This window comes from Psilocybe cubensis, chromosome 7, assembly GCF_017499595.1.
Source record: "Psilocybe cubensis strain MGC-MH-2018 chromosome 7, whole genome shotgun sequence".
NCBI lineage: Eukaryota > Fungi > Basidiomycota > Agaricomycetes > Agaricales > Agrocybaceae > Psilocybe > Psilocybe cubensis.
The window spans coordinates 2,998,193-3,017,533 of record NC_063005.1 but is presented as its reverse complement, the minus strand read 5'-3'; the positions used below and the strand labels follow the sequence as shown (position 1 = coordinate 3,017,533).

Sequence of the window (19,341 nt, the reverse complement as noted above, 5' to 3'; positions counted from 1 at the left end):
TATTACCATTACCTAGTTCATGATTCATGCTATTAATGAATTAGGAAAATTTCTACAACATATTACTTGTTTTTACGCCCCGTGAAATGACTGAAGGGATGCTATATCAAAAACACTGTTAGACGCTCTACAGAATATCAGACTCCTATTCGATGATCAAAGGACGCATTTCTCCGAAGCGACACATTCCTCTCTTGATTTCATGGTGACGGGTGCTATATTTAGCTCAGGGTATTTCTGCACTCGTCGGATGCATAGTTCCAGTTGAGACGGGATCGGGCCAGAACTAAAAGCGAAGGAGTAGTCATTGATGAATCGCGCAAGGTATATTGGGAGACATTTGGAGCTAGATGCTTATTCGAATGTAGAACGGGGGTAGAAAGGCTTGACCGCCAGTCAATTGGCAAATGTTTCGGAGCAAGCCTACTAGTAGTCTTGGCGTTAGCTTTAGGTATATAAGTTAACCCTAGACGTTCTCTCTGACAGAGCTCTACTCTACCTGGCAGCCTCTAGTCATCTAGTCATTTAGTCGTTCTACGATACCATATCTTCTCGCAATGCAGTTCAAAGCCATCACTGTTGCCACCCTATTAGTAACAATTTCCACGGTGTTCGCCCTTCCCAGCCCATTCCCTCAGCTCAACAAAATTTGTATGTCGAATAAATTTTGACACCTACCCTTCACTGACACTTATGTGGACCTGTGATTCTCAAGGCACCACAAATGCTGTAAGTTCCATCTATGATTAGTTGAACGTTTATTTACTCAAGACATTAATTTCTCAGGAATGTAACGCGCATTTTTGCTGAGTAGATAGTGTGCCATCCGACTCATTACTATTTTATCCCCCAGGTGGATCAAAGAAACTGCATTGTTGCGGTTTGATTCCTACTCATATGATGCGAGTCTTTTAGCATGATCGATCGTGTATGTATCAATAACGCCCGTTTTCTAGGTGCCTCCCGTTAAATACGGCTTGCTAAAGGGCGATGTTCGGTCTATTATGTGTTTTCCGGATGGTTTATCGTAGTCATTACAAGTCATAAGACTTTCTGAATCCATCGTTGTGCCACGAATCTTGAAAAGACAAGATTTTTCGTTTTTCGAAGTGATTTCTCTTAAACATTTTCTTGATTCAACCCCTTGGATGTTTTTCGCATAGCTGTCCAATTAAAGCTCGAGCCATGTGGAACATGCCTCTAATGGCGCTTATTTGGGTGTTCATAAATGGAAATAGTCACCAATTGCGGTAATGAGCACGCCGGCTTGGCACTCAGATCAGCCTTAACACTGAACGACGTTCATGGGTAATATTTGTGTGGTAGGGATATCAGGCACGTCAATTGGAGAACGTGACAGAATGTAGTAGAACATATTGGTATAGTAAAACGTTTTCTCCCCCCTTCCTTTCTGGTCAACTGACTCGTCTTCGTGACCAAACAGTTAGAAGATGCAGACTTGGCCCGGCTTCAATTTGCGACAGCTATTATACCAGTATTCAATCATCGGCTTAATTTCGCAGTAGTCAGTCAAGGCACGTACATTCCGCCGACATCTGGGAGTATCGGTCCACAGCATGTCCATTGAGGTCCTGGACCTGGAAAAAGGCAATGTAGATTAAAATCATTGTGCCTGCCATGTAGGATAATTATAATCACTTACAGTTGTCCTAAGTAACAATAGCGAGCAACGTCAGTTTCTCTGGTTCAAATCCGACTTGAATCTACACCTAAATAACTTACAACGCCATTGGCACCTATAGCGCAGCGACAAGGCGTCAGTTTCATCGCGATCAGGATAAAAATAGGACTTACAGTGATACACCGGTGGGTCGTCCCTCTCTTCGGCCGTTGGCATTGCAAGACCTTGAGCGACGAGGAGAATGAGGGTGGAGAGCAAGAAGAACCTGGCCATTGAGTATCTCTGCTGGTTTGGTAAGTAGCTAGACCAGCCTAACACTTTAAGTACCCTCAAATAGGGTCTTGGCACCGTCCTACAAGGATCTTTGGAAGTTCTCAATTCGATTATTATCATAAATGTCCGACGGTAGGGCGCGACACCTGACGATGGGCCTACTCCACGGTCTTTCTCAAGAATGGAGCAGGAAAAATAAGGGTTGGACTCTTGGTCGGAAACAAACCTTGGTCGATGTCATGGGTGCTGTACATGATCACAATCATAGTGCGCCCAAAGCGGCTCAAAAGGAAACAAGGGTCCTGGTCCTCCTGTGGGAAGAAATTTATTATGGATACATTTTGGAATTAGTTGAAAATGCGGATAGTAGCTATAACCTTACCTCTGCTTTAGACAGTTACACTGAGAGCTTCATGAGTGTATTCAGGCTTTTCTTTTGGTGTACTTGGTTCAGATTATTTACTTGATACCCACGTTTTCCTCACGGCCGTTGCCGTTCACAGCATCTAGGCACGTTCCTGCCAAGGTATTATGTCAGAAATGACGGGTGAATTTACACGGCGTTCCCGTCGCACTACACCGCGGATGTCTTCGGAGCGAAAAAGCAAATGGTTAGCAACTAATTAGTAGATGAACAAGTCACATCAGTTGAGCATGGGCGAGATATGGAGATCCTGTACGCGCATCAATTGGTAATATTTTGCTGCAATCGTGCGTCAAAGTTCTACAGTGCCCATTGCCTATCCTGAGTATCCTCAAAATAGATCAGTCGGCAGCTTCAGACCATGGACTTGCCATGCCCCGAGAAACCCAACAATGCGCAGCGGATTAATCACATTCCGATATATCTTAAGTTGACGCGTCTGATTCATGATTACGTTCATTGAACGACTTCGATGCCTCCAAAATTAAGTGCGGTTGGGCAAGTTAACAATAAATAAGTCCGTCATTTTACAGAAGCAAAGTGCTGGCCGAAAAACCACTTAACTTGATAGTCTCATTGATCCTGACATTCGACTGTCGTTCGGTAAGCGCAGAGTTTGATTCTCTACGACGATCTAATAGAAGTAATGTTGGCGGGGCCAGCGACTTGCTGCGCATTGGAACACTTGACTGACATTCACGCAGCGCTGAACTTCAAAGAACGAAAACCAGAGTTTTTTCGGAGGACAACGCACATTCACTCATTATGTTCCAACGTCGTTGTACAGTGGATTCGACGTGGATCAGTTGCCCTCCGGTTGCCTTCTCAGAATAATAAGCCCGTTCACTGTTCAGTTAAATAGAGTAAAGTGAGCGACAAATCCCCAAACTAATACGACTAAAAGCACACTACCGATAACTCGAGTAGCTATGAAGCTCTTCATTTCCCTTGCCATATCTACGTTGTTCATTGCAGGATGCAATGCTAGACTGCAGCGTTTTAGAGGCCATCATAAAATTCACCAAACCCCGACACACACGTTATCTACTTCCATTACTGCAAGCCCAACTCAGGACTCGACCATGACCTCAACTCCAACGTCTGGTATTATACACTGTAGCTTAATCGGTGAGTAGAATGCTCGGAAGAAGAGCACATTAGTATCACTCACATTAGGTTAATACAGAAACTGGTGTCAATGTGAGTAGTTCTTTTCGTTGTATGAACCTTCTTTGCTGTGAATCATCTAATTTAACCTAACCATCGTAATGAAGGCTAAGCTATGTAAGAAGTCAATTGTCAAAGTAAAAATTTCTCGGGCTCATGGGGAACAAACATAGGTCCTCCAGGTTTCCGATGCTGTGGACCTGTTTCGGCGGAAGGAGGACAGTAAGTTTGCGACAATCCATAAGAAATGTTCTTTGACCGTGAATCTCTTCCTAGGTGCATTAATACGCCTGGAATTGCATGCCCTGCATAAGCCCATGTCTGGTTGGAGCGCATACGTCCAAGGATGTGTAGAGTTATTTTGCGGACAGTGGAAAGGAAGTAATTCAATGCCCATGTGTACACAAACCAAGTGTAGGAAGCAAAATATCTGTCAATGTTTTTGGTGGTGTTTGCAATATGAGATGCCATACCAGAATTGACCATTCAAACGTTAATCACGTTCCTACGCCATTTTTCTATGTTCTACGCAAGCTGTATGATAACGATGGTGTTCAGCATGTATATCGCATCTTGCTCGCATCTGAAGTTGAAGCTGAAGTTGAGTACACCGCCACATAGGACGACTTGCTCAGTAGTCCAATGGTGGCGGTGTACTTAGTCATCCACCCCATAAACACCATCACGTGCTACACGCGTTTGTGTGTTCGAGTGGGGGCCAAATTCAACGAACACAACTTGGACGACGACGGCAACGGCGAGAAACCCCCAGCACCCCTACTCATTCGGTCTGCTGTATGTCACGACTACCACGCCTACGGAGCTCGTCTCCTGATAGAGCTCATTCCAACGATGCCGGGCCCTCCCTACCATCAAGAGTACCGCAAACCAGTCTCAAACGAAAAGCCATCATGGAGGAGGATGAAGAGATGGAGAGTCTGGATCAACCCAGGAAACTACCAGCTTTTGGTGCTGTGAGGCCTAGTAGGCCTCTGCAGCCTTCGAAGACAGCGACAAACTTAACTTCATCTCGCGGGGCACCAGCACCAGTACCGAAGCCACTAACAAAGCCAAGAGCACCTATCTTAACACGATCGACACGAGGAACTAGTGCACCTCCGACAAGCGCCAAACCGCCTGCTAGGCCCACCACTGCCACCCGAGCCACTGCCGGGCGGGTAGCCTCCGGGTCTGGATCTGCTAGGCCTGGTGTCGGTATCCGCCCTGGAGACGATAAACGATTCAATGACCTTCAATCGCAGTTGACTTCCATCGAGGCTGCAAGGGCAGCAGATGCGGCCAGACTTGCAGCGGAGATGGAAGCAGAGCGAAATAAGGTCGCGGAACTGCAGGCGAATCACCGAGCGCTTTCGAATGAGCTTGCGAACGCCAAAACACAAGAACTTAATCAGCGTCGCGAGCTTGTACATGCATCGGATGAGATTGAGAACCTAAAGAAGAAGCATAGTAGGGAGGTTATGGATCTTGAACTGGACATCAAGAAGCGCGATCGCGAACTGCGCGAAGTTAACGAAGACTTGCGAATTTGCAGGAGCGATCTGGAGAGGGAGAGGGAGACAGTTTCGTCGCTGAAGAATACAATTGCACATCAATCAACAGCTCAGCTTTCTCTTACTACTCAGAACCATGCACTCGAGGCCCAGTCGATGGCTCTCCAGTCCCAAATTGATGCATATGCTAGGACGGTTTCTGAGATGACGCTCAAGTTGGAAACCGCGCAGAAGCAAGTCGATGATCTAAAAAAGGAGGCAATGGAGAACGAATTCGTCCGCCGCAAACTTCACAATATGGTGCAAGAACTCAAGGGCAATATCCGTGTCTTCTGTCGTGTCCGGCCTGTGCTACCCTCGGATCTCGTTACTTATTCCAACACACTCTCCTCATCAGGGTCGTCTAGTAACGGGTCTGAAGGTGGTAGTGTCGACTTCGAAAAAGCGAAGGAGGAACTTCAGGCCAATATGAGTTTCCCTGATAAACTCGATCACAAAGAGATTGTGCTTGCTTCTTCGTCATCTAGCGCTACTGGTCAAGAGAGGAAGGAAGTTTACAACTTTGGCTTTGACCGAGTAAGTGTTCTTTGTACTTCTCAATGTCGAGTTTTACTGACATTCTGAACCAGGTTTTTGCTCCTGAGTCGACGCAGGCTGAGGTTTTCGAGGAAATCTCCCAATTAGCACAGAGTTGCACCGATGGTTATAATGTTTGCATCTTTGCATACGGGCAGACGGGTTCAGGGAAGTCTTTCACGATGGAAGGTGGTCCTGTACGTACAATCAACTGGTAAATGTATGTATCTGTCTAACCTCAAGCTTACCTTTGGATAGACCGAGTCGAGTCAGGGCATGATCCCCCGAGCAGTGGAGCAAGTGTTCCGTGTCGCTAGCGAGATGAAGAGTAGAGGTTGGGAATACTCTATCGAGGGACAGTTCCTCGAAATTGTGAGTCAATAAACATATCTAATTTTCTGCCATTTCCCCTCTCTTATGTATACTTTAGTATAACGAAACCATCAACGACCTCCTCGGCAAGGGCGAGTTCGACAAGAAGAAGCATGAAATCAAGCATGACCCCAAAACAGGGTCAACCCGCGTAACAGATGTCGAAGTCATCCCGCTCACTTCTCCCTCGCAAGTACGTACTTTGCTCTCTGTTGCGCAATCCCGACGGAGCGTGGCTGCTACATTGATGAACGAGCGTTCCTCGCGTTCACATTCCGTTTTCACCCTGCGTATCTCTGGTGTCAATGTCGGTTTGGATGGGTGCCCAGGCACCGGGGAGAAGTGCGAAGGCAGCTTGAATTTGGTGGATTTGGCAGGCAGTGAGAGACTGAATGTAAGCTTCGCAAATGGAGCAGATAAGGAACGGGTGAGAGAGACACAGAATATCAACAGGAGCTTGAGCGCTCTTGGGGATGTGATTGCTGCATTGGGAGAGAAAGGAGAGAAAGGAAACGATAAGCATATTCCATATAGGAATTCGAAGGTATGTCTAATGAGTCTTGTCTTGCGTGTATGATGGTTCTGATGTGGCTTAAGCTTACATATCTCCTGCAAAATTCTTTGAGTGGTAATTCAAAGACACTGGTTAGTCACTGTGCACCTCGCCTTGCTCAAATTTGACGTCTTCGTCCTTTTATAGATGGTTCTCAATCTATCGCCTCTGGCCGCTCATCTGCAGGAGTCTCTTACGTCTCTGAGGTTCGCTACCAAGGTTTGTTGGTTGTAATATTTTGGTATACGTTCTGTTATTGATCCGAGCTGTATCATTTCCCAGGTTAACAATACGACTATTGGGACAGCGAAAAAGCAAACCCGTGTTTCATGATCTTACACCTCAACTCGGCATGATGATGACTTTGATTTTCGGAGAAATGGTCTCCATCGAAACATTTCGGCAGCTGCGTTGTATGTATCCCATGTACATTACTGTGCATCATAATTTCGGACTAGTTAACCTTTTCTTTCCGCTCGACGCGCGAAACCTTATCTTTGTTTCTGTTTTTTATGTGTTTATGTTGAATCTAACATGACACATGGCGTTTAGGAGCTCTCTGTATTCATGCTCTTGTATTTATTCTATCGACACCATAACGCTTTTTTATGGCTTTTGCAAATCACCGTCAATTTCGGAGAAAGTGTCTGGAATTTCGTGATTTGCCTCTGGGAATATTCTACCCGCTGACAAGAGACATGGCACTGTCAGCCATTTGCATTAGGAGTGACTGATTTATGTCCAATTTTTCACCGTCGGCGAAATGGGAGGATCATCCTTTGTTAAAAATAAGTCGCTCAACTTCGGAAATCGGACATATCTGCACGAAGTGCAAGCACATACCGCTGGTGGCATCTCTGACCATTGTCCTTCCATCGGCTTACATTGCCGACAAACAACGATTTATGCGTTCTTTATGGGACATCCCACCTATAGTATACGGACCGATGGAGAGGCCACAAATGGTATGCTGAAAAATTCAAGTGTGAACATAAATGGTCTCAAAATAGACGCTGGTGACCTATAGTTACTGGGTAGGTGATGCGAAATTGGGATTTATACCAAAACATGAGCCTGATATATATCAAGGAGATTTAATAGATTCGTGAACATTCCATTCAGTTGTCTCATAAGCTCGTGGTGGAGCAGGCCGTAAACGCCCTGCACGTTCAGTAGGCGCGGGGTGCTTTATCTGCGATCTATTTATAATATTATATCTCATTCAATTTACCGCTGAGTGAAAGGCTATAAAATGCATTTTCATCCAGCTCAAATCTCTATCAGAACCATTTTAACCATGCGTTTCTTTTTTGCATCTTTAATCACGGTGACTTATTTTGTCACCCAAGGTTTGGCCGTATACCATTGTGAGCAGCTTTGGGAATTGCATTTTCAACTGGATCGTGCATACTTACATGGATTCCCCAAGGTGACACCGCTGCTGTATGTCTACTATTTTACTTGTAAACTTCCTAATATGTTTGTAAACTTACCACTTGTTGTTGTAGTCCCCATCTTGTAAGTTGCTTCCTTTGCCGCATGTATTCCTATCGGAAAGGTGCTTACCCCCTACTTCTTAGGTCCAATTGGATATCAATGTTGTGGCCCAATCTCTACGACAACTGGTGGGACGTATGTACAAGATCTACTCCCTTGCTCCAGTACTGACAAATTTGTCTGCTTAACTCAAACTTCACTAGCTGCTATCCGGATGGGGAAATTTGTCCCCTTTGACTGATGAATGAATCAGTTATACAGCCTATGCAAAATCTGGAAAGCTGAAAGATGACTTGATGGAGCTTTGCAGGCGTTAAATCTCGTGTAAATTCAACAAATGCAAAAATATAACTTTTCATACATTTGACCTTTGGCGTAGACTCGGAGTTTGCTACTGTTGGCGTTCTATCAATAGAATCTTTCGTTGAGAAATAGGCATAAACTTCTTTACCTGGGATGAAATGTCGAGTGAGTACATAGCAAAAGAAGTCCGCAGATGAGACTGCAAATCATAATTTCAAAGGGAAAGGGTACTTTGACGCTTGACCCTGATTTAAATATAAACAGGCACATTAAATGGTAGAGATCGCTCTCGTTAGCTGAGTGCTAATTCTACTCCCTGACCTTTGTACGTCAGATTCGGAACATGAGCTAAAGTCGATTGAATACCGCATCGCCGGTAGTAATGATCTCCTTTTTGTCTAAAATTTATCAGCGTCCTGAGCGTGGAATATGTATACTGTGCCAGCGCTCCGATGTATAAATTCGGCGGCAAAGACTACACTTGTACCATACTTGACATTAATTGTCAGTCTTTGACGAGTATTAGCCTTTACATCGACCATCACCATGAAATTCTCTATCATCTCCATGGTTATCTCCCTCGCTTTTGCGTCGCAAGTTCTTGGGTCACCCACACCGCAGGATGATTCACCCACCGTCACCTTCCATTGTACGTCTATTGAAATTATTTAAAACACGACCATCTGACGAGAAACTATTATGTAGGTGGCTACGGAACGGTATGTTTGGAGTCATATCATGAGGATGCATTGCTAAAGCCATGATGTCCATCGTTTCAGGGTCTGACATGTATGAGACGCGCCCTCTCCGCTGTTTGGTGTGTACTGAATGTTTAACCGAATGATTTTAAAGGTCCAAGTGGATATCGCTGCTGCGGTCCCATCTCTGCTACCTTAGGCGGAACGTGAGTCAATTTACACTTTCGTCCTCTGATTTTGGTGTACAATTAATTTGCCGTCTACTGCTTACAGATGCTACAAAGGAAAAACAGGTGTATGTCCACTTTGAAGGAATGGCGGCTTAGCCTTTGCATACGCAATGTACTCCTCGTTCTACAGATTGCATCGTGTTATAAATCAGCTTGTGCATACGCAATGTATTCGTCATTCTACAGAATGCATCATGTTATAAATCAATCTGGGTATCCTTTGATTCCTATTTACTAACAGCCAAATTGAATCCTTCCAACAGCGCGCGCGCTGTTAGCCGAATGTAATGGTATGATTGAGATGATTTTTAGCACCGAGAGTTGCACTGTTTACCCATCCAATAGGCTTTGATAGATCATGGAGTTCTATTCCTATTGTTCTTACCCGTCCATTCAGTTGGCGCCCTTATATTTAGTCACATCAAGTTGGATGGTATTCTTAGATTTGCAGGTCAATTAAATGCTCCTATGGCACTTGCTGGTCAGAAACACCAGCCAAGCCATCTTGCCTCTGAGCCATAATGAAGTTCTTCCTCATTTTCGCTTCGTCTATTGTGTTCAGTTCATTTACCATGGCTTCACCAACCTCCCTTGAAGTTCGTACCTGCGTTCCTCCTACTGGTAGTCCTCCATATCATTGTAAGCATTGGGTGTTGCGCCAAATCTCAAAATGCCATGACAGAAACTGATTCTCTCTCATCATAGGTAATGGACCTAGTGTACGTCTCAAGGAACTAATTTATACGGTGCTGACCTTCTGCAAAAACATGTAATTTAGGGTGCAGCATGTAAGATTGGTCGAATTATTCTGGTTTCTTGCTATCTGACACAGTCTTTATAGGTCCTTGTGGATATACTTGCTGCGGACCTTTTGTTGAAGGTGTTGGTGGAGCGTAAGAAAATTTAATTAGATTTTATACGAACACTTCTAATAGTGCCACTATAAAATATACAGATGCTTAGGTGGAGGGAGAGTGGATTGCACGTTGTGAAATCCAACTGCTATCGAACTGCTATGACTGCAAAAAATTATACTTTGCAGCCTGTTACTCCTTGAAGTGATATAAAGGCTAATTATATTAAATAAATCAAGAAATATATCTTAGTTCGGCGCATCGAAACTTCAAGTTAATTTCAGAGTGCTCAAGAATTCCGGTCAAGCTTGAAAAATAGACTCAGTAGGGACTTGGGCGAAAAGATTTTTCTTGAAGGTGTGTTTATTAAAAAAAAAAAAAAAAAAAAAAAAAAAAAGTTTGCACTGTAAGAGTGCAAACAAGTGAGATACTGTATATAATCCTTCAATCCTTTCTTCGTCGTTTTGGTTGTTCGGCGCGTCATTGCGGAATCGATCGTTTAACGTTTATTGTTTATTTCTCTTTTCACGGGTTCGCACCATACCCCCGGTGTCGTCTTCTGTCCGGTTCTTCTGTGACGTCCAGCTGAACAGTGAGGCATTAAGCAGGGCCTGGCCCACTAGGCGAAACTGGAACTGCTGCAGACAGCCCCGAGTAGACCGATCGTGTCCAGGTCACCTACCGCCTTTGATCTGCCTTATCGCCCTCGAGACACACCGCACCGCTAATGGCCAACCCTCAAGGGGACAAGAGGTAGTTAACTATGAGCATCATTGTACGCAGGGATCCACCCACGCCCGCCCGTCGATGGGAATGGGGGATATGACGTTTGTGCGTGCCCCGAAGTCCACGTAGTCAACCCAGGTAGCTCGCCACGCAGCTACGTTGCGCTCACTGGCCGGGTGGCTTGAGTCTTGCATCGCGGGTGGTTTTACAGTATGCGCCAGCCTCCCTTGAGATCGGTCTTGTATCCGGTGCGGGCCCTTCCTGCCCCGGACCTGGAGATGGTTTGTCAGTATATCGAAGTGTCCCGAGTGTCAGTGACGCAGCGTATTGTGGGTAGCGGGTGATGGGTGTGCTATCTGTTTTTTTTTTTCTGCAAGGAAGGCCTCAGTATCAATCAAATTATGGATGATGTGTGCGACGTACTTTTTTTTTTTAATCACCGCAACCATTTTTTCTATGTGGACGTGTCAACGCGTGAGGTCGAAAGCACGATTAAGAGAAGCAACTCACTTTTAGCCACGAGGCAGGACATGGTGCAGAGACTTTTTTATTCAAAGGCCAGCACGATATGGCAGTTTAATCTGTAGTCCTGATCGAGCCGGGTGACCATCTATAGTGCCAGTGATATAGGCGACGTTGTAAAACCACTGAGAGGACGTCGTCGATAGATATAAAGACCGATGTCGGTCGAGTGTTATCGGTGCTGCCTCCATTGGTCCAGTAGCGTGTAGCAAACGCAAGCCAAGTTCGCGTCGTCTCGGGATGGTGGTGGTTGTGAAGAAAGGGAGGTGGCAAGGGGAACAAGCCTTTTATACTTTTCTGAAAGATATGTCAATGTTTGTTCCAAACGCCGCTGTGCTGTGCGTATGTGTGCCACGAGGCGCGTATGTGTGTGTACACTATCCTAGGGATGGGAATTCGGAGCTGCCTGGAACATCATGGGACGTCAACATCGCAGTATTTCCGGGAATCAGATAATCCCCGAATCCCTATCTGGTTTCCTATCGAGGGTTAATGAAAGTTGGATGGGAGATCGCCACTAGTCATGGACAGAACAAGACACATCGATTGTTGAAAAATGACGAATAGGAAAAACACACCCGAGGATCCAGTAAAGGCAGCGAGATAGGAGCGATCAGCCTTCCTTAAAATTTTCAATCAGCTTCGGCGTCCAGAACAAAAGTCCAGCTGACAACTAGAGAGCCAAATTTAGAGATCCATACGAGTTGTGGGCGCTTGTGTGAAGAGCTGTAAAGATAAAGTCGAACTGCCTCTACATTCATTGTTGGAGCACGGTAGAAGCGTTTGATGTAGAGTATACTGAAGGAAATGAAGGGCATAGTTTCCCTTCTACGATCCACAAAGCTTTGGGGGCTGGGAAACCGAAGTCAACATCGGAGTGGCGCAAAGAGGGTTGCGTGGCATCGGATTTGTCCGAGTCCCGCAGCCGATCTTGCTTGGCAAGTTCAGGCAAAGCAAACAAACCGGCACGAGAATTGTTTTCTTGTCCTCATCCATTATAACATAGCGCACAATCTCTACTTCGATGCAGATGGTACTGTTAAAAGAAGCTCAAATTCGGTTTTAAAATTTTTGTAACATTTGATTGGTTAGATTTGCAAAGGTTTTCGTTAAGATTTTTGACCGCGATTTCATTCTCCGACGGAGTTCTGCCGAACATCTGCAGCCGAGATCAAGGGCACGTTTTGAACCTTTACCTCGTTCACGATCTTCATGTCGACGCCGTCTAAACGTGTATTTCCTCCATTATACACACCTACTGGTGATACTCTCAAAGATAAACTGGTTTTTGTAAATCTCCTGGAGAGACTCAAGGTCTGACTTTTTTAATCGCTTTGGATCAATAAAATTGGCATCCACGTGTTCGAGGCAAACTCAGAAGAGAACCGGATGGGTGGACAACGAGGTATGTGTCAATTCACTTTTTTCAACGTGTTGACATCGATGTGTTGCTATAGATTCCGAATCCAGAGAGGTAGAAATCGTATCCACGTCGTATTCATCTGCTAAATTGGCGAGTCCAGTATTTCAGACCACATGTGTCGCATGGCCACGCTCGCAGTGCTGTCGGAGGACTCGAAACTAGAGATCTCCAAGTCGGTGAAGTGACCCATAACTCGATGACGAACGGTTCCGTATTTCTCGAATCTTGCCTGATAGATGTGTGATGATGGCACTGGTGCATGATCTTGCTGAAGCGCAAGGTATGTCATATCCGCAGCGTAGACTAAGACACATGAATCGAAGACACGCAGTTGGCGATATCCCACCGAGAGAAGGAATACCAAAGGAGGAAAAGCACAGACTAGAATCCGACGCTATGCACAACATCGTGCACGACATGATTCAAAATAGCCCAGCTGTGCAGAAAATCGACGCTCTCTGGATGGTGCGTGTTTGGATTTTCACACAACGACGACTTGCACCTCCAGCAGTACGAAGACGGACAATCTCCTGAAGCTAAATTCGTCAAAGGTAAATCTCATTGTATTTCTACGTCGAATATTTGTTCATCTCCTTTATAGATCTTGATCGATTTGAAATGACTTCATAAGGTAGGCAGACCCTGCTCCCATCGACATCTTCTATCGCAAATCCGGTACCCTCCCATCTAACTCTAGAGTATGAGCAAAAAATCACGGCGCAAGTCTACAACCGTTCTCCCTGTCAATAGCAGTATACCGAAAATTCAACACCCTAAAGTTCAAGTACCAGAATGGGGTTCTAATTAGTAATCCTGATCTAAAAACTGCTTTTCTACCTAATTACTTACGGGCAAATGGGGGTCACGGATTCCGGAATGTGGTGAATGCGCACGAACTTCGAACTTCGAACGGTGGCGACGGCGCGGCGCGGCGCCCTGGTCATGTCCCAGCGGCGCACGCACGTGCGTGTACAATACACTGACGCTGTGGCGGCGTCTATGTACCACTGCGACGTCCGACCTAGAAGACGCGCGCGCACATGCGTGGATGGTTGGAATTGGGCATATCAAGGGCCCGGGAGCCTCAGCGTTTCAAGGGCTTTGGGGTGGGGGTCATGTAACGGGTAATGGGAGACACAGAAGACTATTACTGTTGATGTTACTGTTACTAACATACTTAGCATTATAGCAGCCATTGCACGGCACTGCACGGCACTGCACTGCGTACGCACACACACGCGCCGTGCTATAGTATAGTTACTAGTAAATACACGTTCCGACTCGTTCGAAGTCCGAGGCGGGTTTTACTTAGCTCGAGATTGCCAGGCGGTTAATTTCAAGGTTGGTTTACTTTTAATGGTTGACTGCGAGAAATGTTGAGTGGGGATTTGCAGATTGCGGACTGCGGATGGGAGGTTGGAGGTTGGGAACTCAAGGGGATGGGTATGGGATGGGTATGGGATGGGGGTGGGAATGTGCAAATTGGGATTGGGTTTAATCTAAGGGATCGATGACTAGTGACTAGTGACAATTGTCTAGGACTGTTGACCGGACCATTGACCGAGTTACTTTCAATTTTTGGGGAGAGTTACTAACGTGATCATTGGGATTCAAACTGACCTAGAGATTCAAATTCCCGTTTCCTGCCTCTAGAAATTGCGTTTTTCCCACGTTTTATTGCACATTCAAGTGTAGATTGTACGTAGGTATATGAATTTGCAGATTAATTAGGAAAATGTTGCTTGGAAAGGTGTTCAATTTGCTCATCTTCAGCCATCCATCCAGTTAAGATGGCATCAAATGCAAATTTCTGTTTGTTTTACTTATTCTATCAACAAAGAAGTTGGTAACCACTTTTATCACAGTATCAAGAGCCTGTCTGAAAAATTTCATTTCTCAAAGCCAGTTCTTTGGTCTTCCAGATGCCAAACGATGCCAGAAATAGTGACACCTTGCAAAGTCACATTGATGTGTTTAAACTCCGTCTGAAACTCGTCTCGAGTCGGGTTGTTCTGAACGAAGGTGTGCCGTTTGAGCTTGAATTCGGCACCGTGACTACGTGAGACGAGAGATTTGAATTTGTATCTCCCCGATCGTGATAGTACCGTCTGCATCGAAGTAGAGATTGTGTGCTATATTATAATGGGTAATGACAAGAAAACAATTCCCGTGCCAGTTTGTTTGCTTTGCCTGAACTTGCCAAGCAAGATCGGCTGTAGGACTCGGACAAATCCGATGCCACGCAACCTCTTGCGCCACTCCGATGTTGACTTCGGTTTCCCAGCCCCCAAGGCTTTGCGTGTCATAGAAGGGAACCTATGCCCTTCATTTCCTTCAGTATACTCTAGATGAAGCGCTTCTGCCGTGCTTCAACAAGGAATGTAAAGGCAGCTCAACCTTATCTTTACAGTTCTTCACACAAGCGCCCACAACTCGTATGGATCTCTAAATTTGGCTCTCTAGTTGTCAGCTGGACCTTTTGTTCTGGAACTCGAAGCTGATTGAAAATTTAAGGAAGGCTGATCGCTCCTATCTCGCTGCCTTTACTGGATCCTCGGGCGTGTTTTTCCTATTCGCTATGTTTGAAGAATCGATGGGTCTTGTTCTGTCCACGACGAGTGGCGGCCTCCCATCCAACTTTTCATTAACCCTCGATAGGAAAACAGATATGGATTCGGGGATTATCTGATTCCCGGAAATACTGCGATGTCGACGTCCCATGATGTTCCAGGCAGCTTCCAATTCCCATCCCTAGGATAGTGTACACACACATACGCGCCTCGTGGCACACATACGCACAGCATGGAAGCGTTTGGAACAAACATTGACATATCTTTCAGAAAAGTATAAAAGGCTTGTTCCCCTTGTCACCTCCCTTTCTTCACAACCACCACCATCCCGAGACGACGCGAACTTGGCTTGCGTTTGCTACACGCTACTGGACCAATGGAGGCAGCACCGATAACACTCGACCGACATCGGTCTTTATATCTATCGACGACGTCCTCTCAGTGGTTTTACAACGTCGCCTATATCGCTGGCACTATAGATGGTCACCCGGCTCGATCAGGACTACAGATTAAACTGCCATATCGTGCTGGCCTTTGAATAAAAAAGTCTCTGCACCATGTCCTGCCTCGTGGCTAAAAGTGAGTTGCTTCTCTTAATCGTGCTTTCGACCTCACGCGTTGACACGTCCACATAGAAAAAAGGTTGCGGTGATTAAAAAAAAAAAGTACGTCGCTCACATCATCCATAATTTGATTGAAACTGAGGCCTTCCTCGCAGAAAAAACAGATAGCACACACATCACCCCGCTACCCACTATACGCTGCGTGACTGACCCTCGGGACACTTCGATTTACTGACAAAACCTTCTTCAGGTCCGGGGCAGGAAGGGCCCGCACCGGATACAAGACCGATCTCAAGGGAGGCTGGCGCATACTGTAAAACCACCCGCGATGCAAGACTCAAGCCATCCGGCCAGTGAGCGCATCGTCTCTGCGTGGCGAGCTACCTGGGTTGACTACGTGGACTTCGGGGCATGCACAAACGTCATATCCCCCATTCCCATCGACGGGCGGGCGTGGGTGGATCCCTGCGTACACTGCGGCTCATAGTTAACTACCTCTTGTCCCCTTGTCGGTTGGCCATTAGCGGTGCGGTGTGTCTCGAGGGCGATAAGGCAGATCAAAGGCGGTAGGTGACCTGGACACGATCGGTCTACTCGGGGCTGTCTGCAGCAGTTCCAGTTTCGCCTAGTGGGCCAGGCCCTGCTTAATGCCTCACTGTTCAGCTGGACGTCACAGAAGAACCGGACAGAAGACGACACCGGGGGTATGGTGCGAACCCGTGAAAAGAGAAATAATTAATAAACGTTAAACGAGCGATTTCGCAATGACGCGCCGAACAAATTAAAACGACCAAGAAAGGATTGAAGGATTATATACAGTATCTCACTTGTTTGCACTCTTACAGTGCAAACTTTTTTTTTTTTTTTTTTTTTTTTTTTTAATAAAGAGACATGGCAAGCGAACAAATCTTTTTCGCCCACTGAGTCCTGTCTCAATGAAGCATCCGTGAATGTTTCACTTATAAAATCAGCGGTGCACGTATATGATAGTCGAATTTTCCTCCATGATACCTTGAAGCCTATTGGATGGGCATACATTATCCCTGATTGAACAGTGCAACCGTTCTCCGTGGTAAAAATCATCTCTCAATAACATTATACTCGCACTCGGCCAACACAGTGCGCGCTATTGAAAGGCAGCAAGCATATATTATAAAAGAGCATATGTGTAATAATCATCTTCTTAATTCCACTGATTGAACCACAAGAATAATTAGAGTCCAACATATATGGGGAGTCAGGACGCCAGTGGTAGCAACATGAGCCAGAGCACAGGCACTGACATTTTGCGGATTGCTATTGCTATTGCTATTATTGGAGAGTGAGTGATTGGAATCGAGTCCCCTTCTAATTCGATGCCCATCAAAAAGAAGTTGAAGTCAAGTCGGCCTCAAGCACCCGTCTCAAATACTCCAAAGCATGGAATCGAAATTGGATTCAGGTCGGGCGCTGGGAGGGGGGCGTTGGAGTTTACGCGTACGCCTTGAGCGCTTGAGCGCTAAGCACTCGCGCTCAGACCCAGGCCTCGGCACTCGGCACTCGGCGAGCCTCAGTTCTACTAAGCTTTATTTATTTGCTAGCGCACGATCCTACCTACCTACCTAATCACTCAGCTACTACTTACAACCATGACCCGCGAAATAGCAAAATAGCACGCGAACCCGCGTTAGCTGACGCACTTTTAGATTAGATCATCGATGATTCTGGGTTGTGGGCTTCTATGACTCCGAGTCTGACTCCGAGTCTGACTCTGAGCGCGCACGAAGGGTGGCGGCGGCGCCACGATCGCACGATCGCACGACGTCGGACGGGGCCGGTGGGGTTTCTAGGTCTCAGCGGCGCAAGCGCTTAGCGCATATACCCACGCTATAGCAGTCTGCTGGCAGTCTGCAATGAGCATCTACTATTTACCAGTACACCGGGCGACCTAGAAGAGGCGCGCGCGCGCGTTCCGAGACGGGTTTGCCGGTTATCTGGAGCCTGGTTAATTCCAAGCTGGTATGATGGTTGAGTACGAGAAAAGATCGGGTGGGGGTTTGTGGAATGTGGATTGCGCATTTGCGGATGGGAGAATTTTCAGATGGGAGGATGGGCGGTTGGAGGTTGGGAGCCTGGGAGGCTGGGATTTCAAGGGCATGGGGATGGGATTGAGAGGGGGATTGAGATGGGTATGGGACTGGGATGTAAGAATTTGGGGATGCAATGCGATGCGGGAATCTGAGGATGGGGATGGGGATGACAACACGGTGTAATATCCCACAAGGTGAGGTGGCCGTTTAATAAATCCAAACGTTCGAAGACAATGTCAAGTTCGATTCAAATTTTCTGGGGTATGGGGTATGGGGTGTGGGGTATGGGGTATCAGGAACACACGCAAGCACGTACGCACGCACGCACGCATGCACATACTCACTCACTCACGCACACACGCACGCGCAGTGTGGGCTCATAGTGGACTGACATTTTTATTTTATTCATTTCCTTGTGTTGCAATTTGCCAGTGTGGTTCTATTTTATTCTATTCATTTCGCGAGTCGTGTTGCCAGTGTGGGCAGACAGTGAAAATATCGTGATTATGATTATGATTTATTGTTTATCATGTCAAAAGGTACTTGCTTGTACTTCAGTAACCAGTTACTTCTGAGACGTGAATGTTAATATCGGTGCTACATATAGACAAATAGCCATACAACCATATATGCAGCGTGCAGCGTGCAGCGCGTGTGCAGTTTACTCTCTTCTGAGTATTTCATTTTATCCGTGACCCGTCCAGGTTCAACGTTCCGAGACTCAAGTCGGACCTTCCCACTCCCACTCGCAACTTGAAGATGTGTTTGTGTTTGCGTTTTGCACGTGTGCGTATCTGTGTGTGTGTGTGTGTGCGTGTCTGTGTACGCGTTTGGTTCACGTTTTCATGGTCGGTGAAGGTGAAGTTGTTGGATGTCGGATGGTGACATTGTGTTCCGAGTCCGAGTCAATCCGGGATCCGCAGACAGCCTGAGACTCGGAGACGGGAGATGGGATGAGATGGGGGGTAACGCTTAGCGGCCGGAGCATTAGAGAGAAAAGAAAGGATCATGTACTGGACAGTGTCGCTGTTACTGGCATTGATACGGTCTCGTACACGGTACAGGCACAGAGAGCAGGACTGTATTTGATCAGAGCGTGAGCGTGGTGAGTGTGAGTGAGTGTGAGAGTGAACCTGACGAGGAAAAGTGCACGCGTGGTAAATGTGCATTATCAGATATAGTTCGCTCGGATAGTCTGCTCTTAGAGATCGGAAGTGTTAGATGAGAACAGGATATCCGTAGGTCACGTATATTCCGTGGGTGCGTAGGGCTTTGGCGGGTGGTCGGGAGCGACCGAAGCATAGTCATGAGAAGTGGCCGAGAACGAAACCGAAACACGCAAACGCGCGGGTTGTGAAGAAACGAAAG

The 19,341-nt window shown here is 46.2% G+C and overlaps 2 protein-coding genes across 2 annotated transcripts; both read left to right on the top strand.

Moving 5' to 3' along the window:
- Nucleotides 1-4,303: 4,303 nt before the first annotated feature.
- Nucleotides 4,304-6,851, top strand: JR316_0008457 (Kinesin-like protein klpA; the record flags this gene model as incomplete). Its single annotated transcript, XM_047894172.1, has 7 exons — nt 4,304-5,593; nt 5,647-5,790; nt 5,852-5,965; nt 6,024-6,509; nt 6,563-6,610; nt 6,666-6,737; nt 6,801-6,851. 7 exons carry the CDS (start codon nt 4,304-4,306, stop codon nt 6,849-6,851), a joined length of 2,205 nt encoding a protein of 734 aa, XP_047747487.1.
- Nucleotides 6,852-12,893: 6,042 nt separating this feature from the next.
- On the top strand, nt 12,894-13,475 carry JR316_0008456 (5'-deoxynucleotidase hdd1; the record flags this gene model as incomplete). The annotated part of the gene is made up of 5 exons (XM_047894171.1): nt 12,894-12,943; nt 13,008-13,051; nt 13,103-13,236; nt 13,280-13,322; nt 13,411-13,475. The coding sequence occupies 5 exons, from the start codon at nt 12,894-12,896 to the stop codon at nt 13,473-13,475; spliced, it is 336 nt and encodes a 111-aa protein (XP_047747486.1).
- Between the last annotated feature and the right edge of the window lie 5,866 nt (nt 13,476-19,341).